Below are 13693 nucleotides of genomic sequence, written 5' to 3' on the forward strand. Positions count from 1 at the left end.
GTATGTACATGTATATATAAATGAGTGTGTGTGTGTGTGTGTGTGTGTGTGTGTGTGTGTGTGTGTTTGGTGCTTTGTCCACAACTACAGCTCTACACAAACATTGCAAAAAAACTATTTGGGTACCTGCTGAGAGCAGCTTAACATTTTTGAGTGTGTCTACTACGTACCAAGTAACATGCCTGTGTCATATAATCCTGTGTGATGGTACCATTTTACAGATGAGTAAACAGGCCTGTATCACACAGCCTGTGCTGAGACGGGAATTCAGGTCCATTAGGCTTACAGCCTTTCTCTCCATTTCCTCTCCTGCTCTTTACTCAGGCTGTTTCCTGTGGACGCCTCTTCCCCTTCCTCCTAAAACAGCCCATCCTTTAAAACCTGCGAAGATGCTGTTTCTACCTGAAACCTTCCTTGCCCGGCCCTCAGAGCGCTCACCTCGGTGGGGCGCTGGAGCCCACTCAGAATGGCTCAGCCAACACCCAAGGGCCAGTTGTTAGCATCTCTTCCTGCAGCCTGTTCAGTAGCTTCACTTTGGGAGCTTGAAACTGGCCAAGGTAGAACTATTTCCAACACAGAAGTTGCCAAACAACATATATCCAGAACTTTCTTTTTAGAAAGTCAGTTGTTAAGTATTTGCCAGCACAATACCCTCCTCCTTTAAAGTTTAAACTTATATCCATTTGTGATGTATCTATTCCTTTCAAGATTACTCTTCACATACGCAGGACTAAATGATCTCTTGGGATGTGAGGCTTTCAGTGCTAAGCACAGGAAAAAACCAGAATGGTTGATCACCAAAACATCATCTCAGCTGTCGGCACAGTTTTTTCTAATTATATATGTAATCTGAAACCTGTTATTCACTTTTTCATTTAACACTAGATCCTAAAGATCTCTTCCTACTAGAAATATGTAGATAAATACATTTTTATGCTGCATAATATTCCACTGTGTGGATCTACTACTATAGTTTAATGACTAATCTCTAATGGTTTTGTACTTGGGTCATTTCCCTTCTTTTGCTATTACAAATAGTGCCACAGTAAGTAACTGTCTGGGTATGTCATTTGTTATGTGTACAGGTGTCTCGGTGGGATAGAAGTGGGGTTTCTGGATTACAGTGTAAACACACCTGTAACTTTGTTAGATACTTCTTCACAGGGACTAGGCCAACAATGCATGAGAATGTCTATTTCTCCCCTAGTGTTACCAAAGAGATTGTCAGATGTTTGTCAATTTGATAGGTGAGAGTGGTATTTTGTATAGTTTCAATGTGCACTTCTCTATTGAAAGTGGAGTTGAGCATCTTTTCATGTTTAAGAGCAGATAATCTACATTTTAAACAGAATCCTTGGGTAATCCTTGTGTACATAGCTCTCTTAAAGTTTCTGGCCCAAAGCCAAAGGACTTGAAGGAAAAAATGGTGACATGAATACTAGTGCTGAGAAGCAAGTTCCTGTCCCACTTACTTCCTGAGACGGTTAGCAGCCCCTCCAGGAAGTCTCCCATGTGCACATGCTCCCTTCGTGACCTGAACCCAGAATGACCTCTTAACCCCATCTTATACAGATAAACTAGCAGATTTTCTAAGGTGTGAGGTGTAGCCCATTACCCACTTCTAGGCTGGATAAGATGTTAGGATCATGGACATGCTGGTGGGGCATTAGTGGTCAAGTTCTGTTCTCCTGCTTCAGGGAGGTGCTTGAGTTATAGGCGAGGTGTATCCCCTACAACTCAAGCCCAGAGTAAGGGCTTCCTGGGCCTCACTTGGAAGGCTTGGCGTGAGTCCCCAAGTTTGATGGGCATGAACACTGATATTTGATTCACACCTGAACAGCCTAGAGGTGTGACACTGTGGCAGAAGCCCGAGATGTGGCTGCTTCGGGCCCATATGTTCTAGGGTGACCAACCATCCCAGTTTGTCTAGGATTAAAAGATCTCTTAGCAGATGAGACTTTCAGTGCTAAAAACAGGAAAAAAAAACCAAACAAACAAAAAAAACAGAATGGTTGGCCACCAAGAGTGAGACAATGATATGTTTTCCAAGGAGCAGGACGTGGGCACTAGAGGCATTATCTAGCCGTGGGTCATCTTGAAAAGATCTCCATTCTTAAGGAGCCCTTGAAAGGGCACGTGGTCCCAACAGTAGGGCAAGCAACCAAATGCCAGGCCCACACAGGAACCCCAAGCAGTGAGATTCAGAGCCGTTGTCAGTGCAAAGATCTGTAAGGAGAAGAAACCCCAAAACACCCACTGAGGATGAGCTTGCACCTGCATGTCTGCTAGAAGATGCCAATGGCAGGCCACACCTCTCCCAGCTGAAAAGGATCGCGTCCCTTCCCGCCAGCCCCCTGTGGTGGATCCTGTGATGTCCTAATGCAGGACCAAGGACTTAGTCCCAGCCTTCCAGTGCTGCTGGCAGAGACCACTCAGCTATCAGCTGCCCAGGGAGGGCTTGTCTCTGCAGAGAGCCACCTGCTCAGGGCCCCAGCCCTTCCTGGGGAGGCCAGTCTCCAGTGACTGATAGATGTGGGAGAGTAAAGGCCTAACCCCCTGACCACAACTGGGGACAACTCTGAAGGGTCACCCCAGACTCAAAACTTTCTGGGGTCAGCGAAGGCCCCATCAAGATACATCACAGCTCAGCTTCACCTTCTGCCCTCCCCCTCTCTCTCCCCTCTCCTCCTGGCAAGGTTTCATCCAGAGGCAGAGAAAACAACTGGCACAGAATGAGTTGATGGGCCCAAGGAGGTATGGCTCACACCCTGCTGGATTCAGTCATTCAATATTAGCACTTAGAGTAGCTTCCAGTGACTCTCACTAAGCACAGATTGGGCAAACCAGGGCTATATCTGCCCCTTATTTCACAAGGACTCCCAAAGCAAACCAAAGGAGATTCCAGTTCTGAGGTAAAGGTAGTCAAAAGTCTAAAGGTATCATTTTTACATTTAGTTTTTATTGAGGTAACATTGGCTTATAACTTTATGCATGTTCCAGGTGTGCAGCATTAGCCCTCAAAACAGCCACGTCGGTGTGGGGATTTTATTTGAGTCACTTAACCCAGTTAGTCATTAACCCAGTTTGCAAGGGAGCTTAGACTATCGACATAATAGACATGACAGGGGCCATGTGCTAGCCTTGAGCAAATGTGAAAGTCTGACCTCTTACCTGGACTCTTCCTGAACCTTCAAAGACCTTTAATCACAGTTGGTCAGGGGCATACGTGAGTTTTGAAAACGCACTTTGCATGTTTAGCTGGGATCATGTCACTGATGGCCCAAGAAAGGAAACAGTGGCCTGTCTTTTCGGGGGGCAGGTGAATCATGGGACAGCAGGTTGCACCCCCTCCAGCACTCCGCAGGTGTCCAGGCACTGGTGTATTTGAGGAGTTTAAGGAGCCTAAGAAATGGATGTGAATCCAGTTATGTTTTCACTTCAAGGGTCAAGCCAAACAAACCACAGGTCAAAAGGAACCAGGAAAAGGAAAAAAAATACAATTTATCTACAAAGTGTATTTTTAAACATCTGTTTTTCCTGTGCAGCTGTCTGGCCTGATTCCTTCATTGAAGAGCAAAAAGTTTAAAATAATAATAATAATGAAAAATAAATCCTTTTTCTCAACTTACCTCAGGACTAGAGTATGTTAGGATTGGAAAGGCTTTTATAGTTCATTTAATCAAATACTTACTTGTATGTAAGTGAAGAAATTGCTCTAGAAAGGTTAGCTGGTTAAGTGAGGGGACCCAACTCTACTGACCCAGGGAGGTCCATGTTGAGAATCTCTTATGTCTACATTTACTGTATTGTCTGACCACTTGAGAATTTCCAGGTTCTTCAGTAGGTGGGACAGGTGTTGTCTCCTCAAGATTAACAGAGTATTGAAAACATTAGGTGACTTGCTTCAAATCTCACAGCTAATAACTTGTCACACCCCTGTTTAAAGTTCTTTAATGGGCCTGGCCAGCATGGTTCAGTTGTTGAGCATCAACCTGTGAACCAAGAAGTTGAGGTTCAATTCACGGTCAGGGCACATGCCCGGTTTGTGGGATCAATTTCCAGTGTGGGACGTGCAGGAGGCATTCAATCAATGATTCTCTTTTGTTTTTAAAAATCTGGTTTTATTGATTTCAGAGAGGAAGGGAAAGGGAGAGAAAGTTAGAAACATCAACGATTAGAGAGAATCATTGATTGAATTAGGTGGCTGGGTGAGCTCTGTGGTTCTCTGAGATCCAGCTTCCTCACCTGTGCGGCTGCCTCCTACAAGTCCAGCCTTTGCTCTAGCACCTGATCCATGGTGTGGCTCAGCCAGGCAGCTCCCAAGGCCCTAGCCTTCTTAGATCCCCTCCCTGATGCCCCTTTACTCCCTTTTTCTAATAACACGTTGGCTGAAATTAAAACCAGGTTCCTTTCCAAGCTTCAGGGTATTTCATAAAGCTTATTTCCAATGTAGTCATTTTATTTTCTTGAATAGGGATTGTGAATGAGTGAATTAAAAGTATAAATGTTTCGTTCAGAATTCAGGTGAAATGCCACTTTTTTCAGGGTTGCATTCTCTGCTATCCTTAAGTCCCTTGTTAACTGCTGACATCACATCTAGAAATTTTCTCATCACAGCTGTAGTAAAATGATTATGAATGCAACTATTTAACATCCACTGCTTCAGCTAGAACAGTGGTTCTCTACCTTCTGGCCCTTTAAATACAGTTTTTTATGTTGTGACCCAACCATAAAATTATTTTCGTTGCTACTTCATAACTGTAATGTTGCTACTGTGATGAATCGTAATGTAAATATCTGATATGCAGGATGGTCTTAGGCGACCCCTGTGAAAGGGTTGTTCGACCGCCAAAGGGGTCGCGACCCACAGGTTGAGAACTGCTGAGCTAGAATATACACTCCATTTCTCTTTATCTCCAGTATCTACCTAGGACAGTGACAGAATGAAAGCTCAGTAGATATTTGTTGGGTGAATAGCCAACCACATCTTGGCTCTCAAAGTGCGGTTGGTCTGCAGATCATCAGCAGCCAGCCTCACTTGGGAACTGCAAATTCTGTGGCCTCACCACAACCTTACTGAGTCAGAACGGGTGTTGGGGGAAGGGGGAGGAATCCAGAAATCTAGATTTTAATAAGCTCTCCAGGTGATTCCAATGCCCACTCAAAGGTTGCAGTTAAATTGATTAAGGTTTAGCACAAAACTCTGTCCCATAAGGGATCTGAACAGTGGGCAGCGAGAAAGACAGAAAGAAACCTAAACTTATGGTTTTGGCAAGCAGGACAGGGAAGGAGGAGGGTGTGTGTGTGTGTGTGTGTGTGTGTGTGTGTGTGTGTGTGTAATGGGGCTGCAGCTAGCTGCTTGGGCACAAAGGAACCCCTCACCCCCAGAATATTCAATACATGTTTGAGGACCAGTTCCAGCTAACAGCATTGAGACACTGAGTATGCACTTCCCTGGTAACAAGTTCCCTGTTCTCTGAAGGTCTGTTTTTCAGAGTAACCAAGTATGTTGGGTCCAGATTTTCGACCCTTTGGTGAGAGAGATTGCTGGTTGATCAGACCCTCAAAAGTATCCTAAATATTGCTCCCTCAAACCCGGGAAATAAACCACCCACTTTTGAGTATGGGTTGGCTATAAGAGGACTGTTAGTCATTTTTAAATCTGTTGTTTCCTCCTTCGACAGCTATTCGGTGGCTGGCTGCAGGTCCTGGCCAGTGGTCTGAGGACTCCTGCCTCAAGATTGAGCAGCTCAGCTCCAAATTCCCTTTTCCCAAAATTAGTTACTGTAAAAAATATTTAAAAGTTTGATTTCAAAATTACACATTTTGTAATGCTTAAGGTTATTTAAGACTCATATGAATACACAAGAGGGAATGGATTTAACATAGAGGAGATGCGGAGTCACCCACTTGGGCGACTATCCCCAAATGGACCAGACTCAAGTTCACCGTCTCCCCCTCCCTTTCTGTTCCAGTTAGTGTTCCTCCATCCCTACTGCCCCCACCCCCCAATCACCTCCTCCGCCCAACTCCATCTCATTCTCTGTTACCCCAGCACAGTGCCCTTCCCTGCCTGGAGCTCCCAGCATGCCACAGGGTTGGGCTTTGCCCAATATAATCCTGTCAATGATGAGCTCATAGTTTAATCAATTATTTTGTGACTTCTCACCTCATAAAAACTGCCAAATGTGAATACAGTTATTTCAATGGAAAAGAGAAGGGTCCTAGTAAAGACCAAACCATCAGGTCTGATGGACACAGCAGCAATATGTCAGATTATGGAAATGGTGCATTTGAGATCAGGTTGGAGAAGGCAGGCTTTAAATCTTTTCTTTTTTTAAAAAAAAATATTTTATTGATTTTTTACAGAGAGGAAGGGAGAGGGATAGAGAGTTAGAAACATCAATGAGAGAGATGCCTCCTACACACCCCACACTGGGGATGTGCCCGCAACCAACGTACATGCCTTTGACTGGAATCGAACCTGGGACCTTTCAGTCTGGAGGCCGACGCTCTATCCACTGAGCCAAACCAGTCAGGGCAAGAAGGGAGGCTTTTCAATCAGTAAATCGCATGCGTAGGTGGCCCAGACCCCCAAGTCACCAGTCTTCGAAGCACTGTAGCCTCTGTCTTTGTTCATGATTGTGGCCTCATGGGTGTTCCCTATAATGCGCTAGGTGAGAGCGAGGAGAATTTTAAGTGGGGTAGAGGAGCAAAATGCCAAATACTAAGTTTTATTTTATAGAAAATTACCTACTGATTAAAATACACATAAAGGATCCCCAGTGCCTTTGGGACAAAAGTCAGACTTCACTGTGTTGTCTTTGCCTTTCTAGGCTCTTTCAGTATGTGAACTGCTCAGTTTATTCCTCTAGACTGTTTCTGATGGTGAAAATGTTCTTCCAGAAATGCTCCAAAGTCTGTTTCCAGTGAGTTAGGAAAAAAATGAGCAAAAGAAAAGCCAGCAGCTGAGCTGGCCTGTGGGCCTTTCTAGCCCACTGTTCATTAATGATCATTTTTTTCGCAAGCGTGTATTATTCCCTGTGGGTGTGTCCCGCATTCCTGTCCTGCAAACATCCTGGCCGCAGCAGTCTTCTGATGAAGACCCAATGCTTTATCCTAAACGCCCCTGCGACTCAGCTCAGCCAACAGGGTGGGTCATGCCTGAGACAGATGTCCCGGCTTGCCCTGGCCAGGCAGATTCAGGCCCTTCCCAGTAGATGAGGCCCTTCATCCCGGAGACACCGGAAGCACTTCCTGATTTCATCAGACAAGATGAGATGTGTGTTTGGGGTGTGACCCTGATGTCTTGGCTGAAGCAAACGAATGAAATGTGTGAACTTAGTAAGAGCACTGACCTGATATGTAGAATGTAACATTTAAGAAAATTCAATTGGATTGAAAATAGCACATTCTTCTCCTGGTGAGCCAGCAACTTTATGATTTTGCAAAAGGAAGGATAAAATTATCTCAGTAAAAATTCTTCATGTTCTGGAGAAGGTAATTGGAGAATTGTGGAGGACATAATATTTCTCAATAAGAACTGTGAGATTTAGTTAAAGTCTCAAAGCAATAATAGCTGGTTCTTATCGAAATATATGGTTGACATAGTGCTTTTGTGTGATCCATTCAACACCTCAGACTTGAACGTGCACCCAGATCACCTGGAGATCTTGCGAAGAGGCAGATTCTATTTCAGGAAGTGTCGGGGCCTGGATTCTGTATTTCTAACCAGCTCCATCCATTGCAGATGCTGCTGCCTGTGGCCCACACTTTGGGTAGCAAAGATGTACACTGTCTTTAAAGACAGTGTTTCTCCAAGGGTGGTCATTGGGTCCTCATGTGAGACTCGCCCTGGTAATATGTTAAAAAACCGAGTCCTGGCTTCACTACAGTTTACTACATCCAGTATCTATAGTGGGAGCCCAGGAACCTGTATGTAACAAACAGCCCATATAATTCTTATCAATGCTATAGCTTGAGAATGGGCATGTCTAATGGATAAGTGGCGAATTTGGGAGAACCAGGAAATGTGTGGGGGGAAGGCTTTGGCTGTGATAAGGAGGCTCTTGTGCAGTGAACAGGAAGGAAATGTGCCAAGCACTTAAGCAGGTGGGGCATTCATAGATTGGCACCTGCAAGCCATTCAAGGCATCTACATCAGTGGCCGGCAAACTCATGAGTCAACAGAGCCAAATATCAACAATACAACGATTGAAATTTCTTTTGAGAGCCAAATTTTTTAAACTTAAACTATATAGGTAGGTACATTGTTATTAATTTAATTAGGGTACTCCTAAGGCTTAGGAAGAGCCACACTCAAGGGGCCAAAGAGCCGCATGTGGCTCACGAGCTGCAGTTTGCCGACCACGGATCTACATGATAGAAAAGGAGCTCAGATAAGCATTTATGATGATGTGATACTGTACTAATTTCTGTTGCTAAAATAAACGTTAAGTTTCAGTATTAAGCATATGCTCCTCACTTTAAAAAATAATTATGATTTTGAAAAAATTGCAGAAAGTTAAGTTTTTATTTGTTTATCTTCTTATTGACTTACATGATACTTTCAGAGGAGTTCATCATCATTCATGTGGATTCTTCCAGTGGTGGTATATCCAGTCCTCAGTCCTTAGTCCCTATCTCTTTGATGGAGGAGAAAACAATTTGCAGACAAATGCTGACTTTTACCAAGTTCATTGCTTCTCAGAAAAACAAGTAGATGTGTTAAAGTTTGTACTTGAGTAATGATAGCTCACTTTTTCAATGCATTTATTATGCACTTGGAACTGTGGCAAATACATTAAATTTATAATTGTAATTAACCCCAAATCTGAGACAATGTGTCATGAAAATCTCTGAGGGAAGGTGCACTTCAAAGGGTCTCTTGAGCTGAGGGAGCCAGCATTTAGCTGGCTTTGGCCAGTGCATCACCCTGCTTTCCCTGCTTTCTCAACATTTTTTCCTTTTATAGTAACTTCCCAGACTGCCAAAGCCAGGCGTTGCCTACTCCCTGTCGTTTTGACCCAGAGGGGGTGCGATTTTTCTATGCAGCAAAGGGTGGTGATGCCAAACACAAACTTCTAGGCTAGAAGTGTGTATGTACCCGCCCCGCCCCCCCCCTCGCCCTCCCCCCCCCCCCCAAGCTGAAGGCCTGAAAGAGCACTGGGGACACTTCAGCATATTAGTCAGCAAGAGGCATGTCTGCCAGACACTATAGCAAGGCCTGAAGTCTACTTACCCAGTGTGTCTGAGCCCCTGCAGAATAGACATAGATTTATTTGGCTTATGAACTTTATTTATCTCTATTTATATAAACTAATCCACTGAAGCTTTATTTAAGTTCCCTAAATCCATAAAAATTAAAAGGTACTTAGAGTTTGAAGGAAAAGAAGCCTGTTTGCTTGAACAATGCCCAGAAAGGTAAAAGAAGAAAGTTAAAATTCCATAGGAATAAAGGAAAACTTGATTTAGAAAGAAGAGATCATTTTTGTGAGATGAGGTCATTTATATGGAGAGAGAGAGAGAGAGAAAGAGAGAGAGAGAGAGAGAGAGAGAGAGAGAGAGAGAGAGAGAGAGAAATGAGAGGGAGGGAGGGAAGGGAGAGGAGGAAGGAAAGAAGGAAGAAAGAAAAGACATAAACAAAGGGACCACTTAGGGGGAAATACACATCTCGTGTTAAAGTACGGAATTCCTCGTGCTTTGCAGTGAGCGTGTTTGTTTGGACTTTGAGTCCTAAAGTAAATGTTTTTACAATTTGCAAAGTATAACCATCTAGCAGTGTTCTTTCCATACTGCCCACCGTGTAACACATCATAATCATAAACTTTAAGTCTTGTATTTCTCCCTTCCCCCCCCTAGTCCACACCCAAGCAAATAGTTATCTTTTTTTTATATAAGTGTGATCATGCAGGAACTTGTGTCAATTTCTAGACATGAGACAATATTTTATATATATATATTTAAATCTTTATTGGTGAAAGTATTACATATTCCCCCTTTTTTTCACCCATTGAACCCCTCCAGCCTGCCCCCGCCCCAGGCCTCCACCACCCTGTTGTCTGTGTCCATAGGTTATGCATAATGCATACAAGGCCTTTGGTTGATTACCTCCCACCCGCCCACCCTCCCCTGCCTTCCCTCCAAGATTCCACACTCTGTCCCATGCTTCCATGCATGAGACAATATTTTAAAATGACTTTAGGCATAATACCTCTCACATTCAATCCTGACTTGGACTACAATCAGAGTCATGACACTACATGTACACTCCACAGCCTGTTCTTGGCATAAAAATTACTGAAGGCTAACAACTCAAACATGCCAGCATTCTTTACACTTTCTGAGAGTGTGAGATTTCATCTTAACGCAGGAAGGAACTCTCCCCAATCGAAAGCACTCATAATTTCCCCAAATCATACACCTCAACCTAAACTCACTGGATTACTTAACAAAACGGGTGCGTTTGACAGTTCTATGTTACAGATTAGCTGTTGACTTACGACTTTTAATGATGCCCGAAACATGGAGCCGGGCTATTTCTTGTTTGCTGAACCCGTATCCTCTGAGAATTTCTTCTGAGTGTTCTCCTAAGACCGCACTCCGCGTGGAAGGGACAGAAGCGGGAGTTTTGGAAAAAATGGGAACTGGCATGGGAGCTATCACCTGCTGTTGATCCGTGATAAAAGAAGTGCCCGTCTCCTCCTTCGCAAGCTGAGAAATATCCTCAGCTGTCAGAACAGGGGTCACACAGGCGTCCAGTTCCCCAAACACCTTGCACCATTCGGCTTGCGTCTTCTTGGCAAAGATGTCGGCAAAGAGTGTCTTCAGCCTGGGCCAGTCCGGCCAACTCAGCTGCTTGGGAAGTTTTGAAGGATCGAGCCCGAGTCCTTTCAGAAAGAGCTCATAGAGATGGGCTTCAAAAGCCCCCACGGCCATGAACTTCCCATCCGAGGTCTCGTAGGTGCCATAGAAGGGCGCGCTCCCATCCAGGAGGATGTCTACCTTGACTCCGTTGAAATTGTTCATCTTCTGCAGGTACCACAGCGCAGAACTCGCATACGCTGTGCTCTCTATCACATTTGCGTCCACTGTCTGTCCTCTCCCAGACTGGGCGCGTTCAAAAAGAGCCATCACCGTCCCAAAGGCACCAAGAAACCCTCCAGACGAGGAAGCCAGGAAATTGGGTGGTACATACGGTTTCTCGTGTTTCCGGCCAAATGTTGACAGCACACCAGATAAAGCCAGAAAGTTGATATCGTGCCCTCTGCTTTGGGAATACCTACTGGATAACTTCATTTCAGTGGAAACTTTCACATGGATGAGTCCCGGGTTCTTCTGCAGCATGTCCTCTGGCAGCAGTTTCCCCGGGCCCAGCACCCCACCGGGGACAGGATCGACCAGCACATCAGCCTGAAGACAGAGTTTCTCCAGGACCACGGCACCCTCTGGAGTGTTCAGATTTAGAGCCAGCGACTGCTTACCTCGATTCACAAATTCAAACATGTCCTTTTGGTCCCAGGCCACGCGAATCACCCGGGCCCCGAAGTCGGCGAGAATCATGCCACAGAGGGAGGAAGGGTACTTCCCAGCCAACTCCAGCACCCGCACGCTGCTCAAGGCCATGCTGGCTGTGCACCCGAGTTCTGAGAACAGGGCACTGTGCTCCAAGGTGTGGCTTTAGATGTAAGAGCAGGACTTTATGGGGCAATACTGAAAAAAAAAAAAAAAAAAAAAAAAAAAAGGGAAGGAAGGAAGAAGGTCCCGCCCATTGGAAAGTCAGTGCATACCTTTGAGATTTACTTTACTGGCTGTCTTCCACCTTAATCTGCTTTTATAGCATGGTCTCCTTTAGCATGATTACCAAATAAGACTAGCTGCCTCCTTGAGATCCTTATCTCAATCTGCTGTAAAGGCTTATATATTTTTATTTTTATTATTTATTTATTTATTTACTTATTTATTTATTTTTAATATATTTTATTGATTTTTTACAGAGAAGAAGGGAGAGGGATAGAAAGTCAGAAACATCGATGAGAGAGATCTATCAGCTGCCTCCTGCATGCCCCCCAGTGGGGACGTGCCTGCAACCAAGGTACATGCCCTTGACCGGAATCAAACCCGGGACCCTTGAGTCCACAGGCGACGCTTTATCCACTGAGCCAAACTGGTTCGGTTGTAAAGGATTATATATTTTTAAAGTAATCGCAGAATAACACAAAAATGAACAGAAATGTAAAATATCTCAATAGTGTTTTTATTGATACAGGTTGAAATGCTAACCTTTTGGATATATTGACTTAAATATATGACTTAAAATTAATTCCATCTATTTCTTTTGTGTGTGTGTGTGTGTGAGAGGTTACTAGAAATTTTAATTATAGACATGGCTCTCATATTTGTATTGGATGGCATGGCCCAAAAGCTGTGGCCCTCATTACCATTGACATCGCCTCTCCATCCAAAAGCCTATTGAGTGTCGGGTGAGAAAATGTTGGCCATATGATTTAAAATGAATATTTGAAACAAAAGTCTGACATCCTAATAGGTTATCTCACTCTTCTAGTTCTACGTGGCCCCCAACTTAGGCTTACAGGAACCAGGGAATTGGGACTGGTGAATCAGAATAAGAGAAACAATTGCTGAAAGTCTTGGCTTTTCTTCAGAATTTAGAGTTTATGTTTAATGGTATTAGAATTGGCGGTATCGCTGTCAACCCACAGAGCAATGGGTATCTGTGAGGAAATGGAAATATCTGCTGATACCTTAGGAGGTCAGCAGACTGTGCATTGGTGCAAACCTGCGGTATCCCCAGTGTCTGGACACACTGAATGTCATGTGCAGAAGGACCTAGTCTCGGTTTATAATGTTGGCATCATGAAAAATGTAAGAAGGTATTGATCACCGCAAATGACAAAGGTTAGGAAGGTTCATCTACACACTAGGATTTTCCCTAAGAAGTGATAATTCCTGTATGTATCTAAATATTTGTGAAGTTTTGTGTTGTTGTTGTTGTTGTTTTTTGTTAGTTTTTTTCCTTTTGACTGTAGTTTTATTATAAAAATAGTATAAACTCAAGAACAGGACGATTTCCTTCTAATGTTTGACAATGGGAAAAGGCCTATGAAGAGAAATATGCAGAAGAAATTAATCATTACGACAGCCTCTTGCCAAACAATTTAAAACCATAACATTTGGAGGTTATTTCATAGGATAGAAGACTTAATGTCAGATGTCACTTCGTTTTATAATTATCTTTAATAGCAGACATAAATCAGGAACAAAAAGTCCTAATATAGTCATTGTAACCTAACAGTTCCTCTTGCTGAGGACAGCTAATGGGTTTCTCACAGGGATCTTAGAGGCCAATTGGCCATTTTCATCAGTTCAATTTACACGCAATTCACCACAAACCAGACAGATGGGGAAGCTTACTAGTGTGAAAAGAGCCAATGTTTCTCTCTCCATGTGAGAGGTACCAAAAGCATGTGATCATTCAGAAAGAAAACCAATTTTCAGTTGTTTCTGTTATCTCTCCTGTGAAGAAGGAAGCATGAGTATGGGGAATCTAAGTAAATGCAGAGCCAAGTAATTTACAATGACTTCAAAGATGTTTGCTGGCCATATTCGAATAAGGGTGTGTCCTGGGTTCTAGGAGCTCACAATTCTGGTTACCATAATAACTTCCGTACAT

The 13693-nt window shown here is 43.7% G+C and overlaps 1 protein-coding gene across 1 annotated transcript; it reads right to left on the bottom strand.

Annotated features, from left to right (window-relative positions):
• Window positions 1-10479: 10479 nt before the first annotated feature.
• On the bottom strand, window positions 10480-11625 carry LOC308520878 (alpha-methylacyl-CoA racemase-like; the record flags this gene model as incomplete). The annotated part of the gene is made up of 1 exon (XM_081093577.1): window positions 10480-11625. The coding sequence occupies one exon, from the start codon at window positions 11623-11625 to the stop codon at window positions 10480-10482; it is 1146 nt and encodes a 381-aa protein (XP_080949703.1).
• Window positions 11626-13693: the final 2068 nt, after the last annotated feature.

This window comes from Myotis nattereri, assembly GCF_964212035.1.
Source record: "Myotis nattereri genome assembly, chromosome: 6".
NCBI lineage: Eukaryota > Metazoa > Chordata > Mammalia > Chiroptera > Vespertilionidae > Myotis > Myotis nattereri.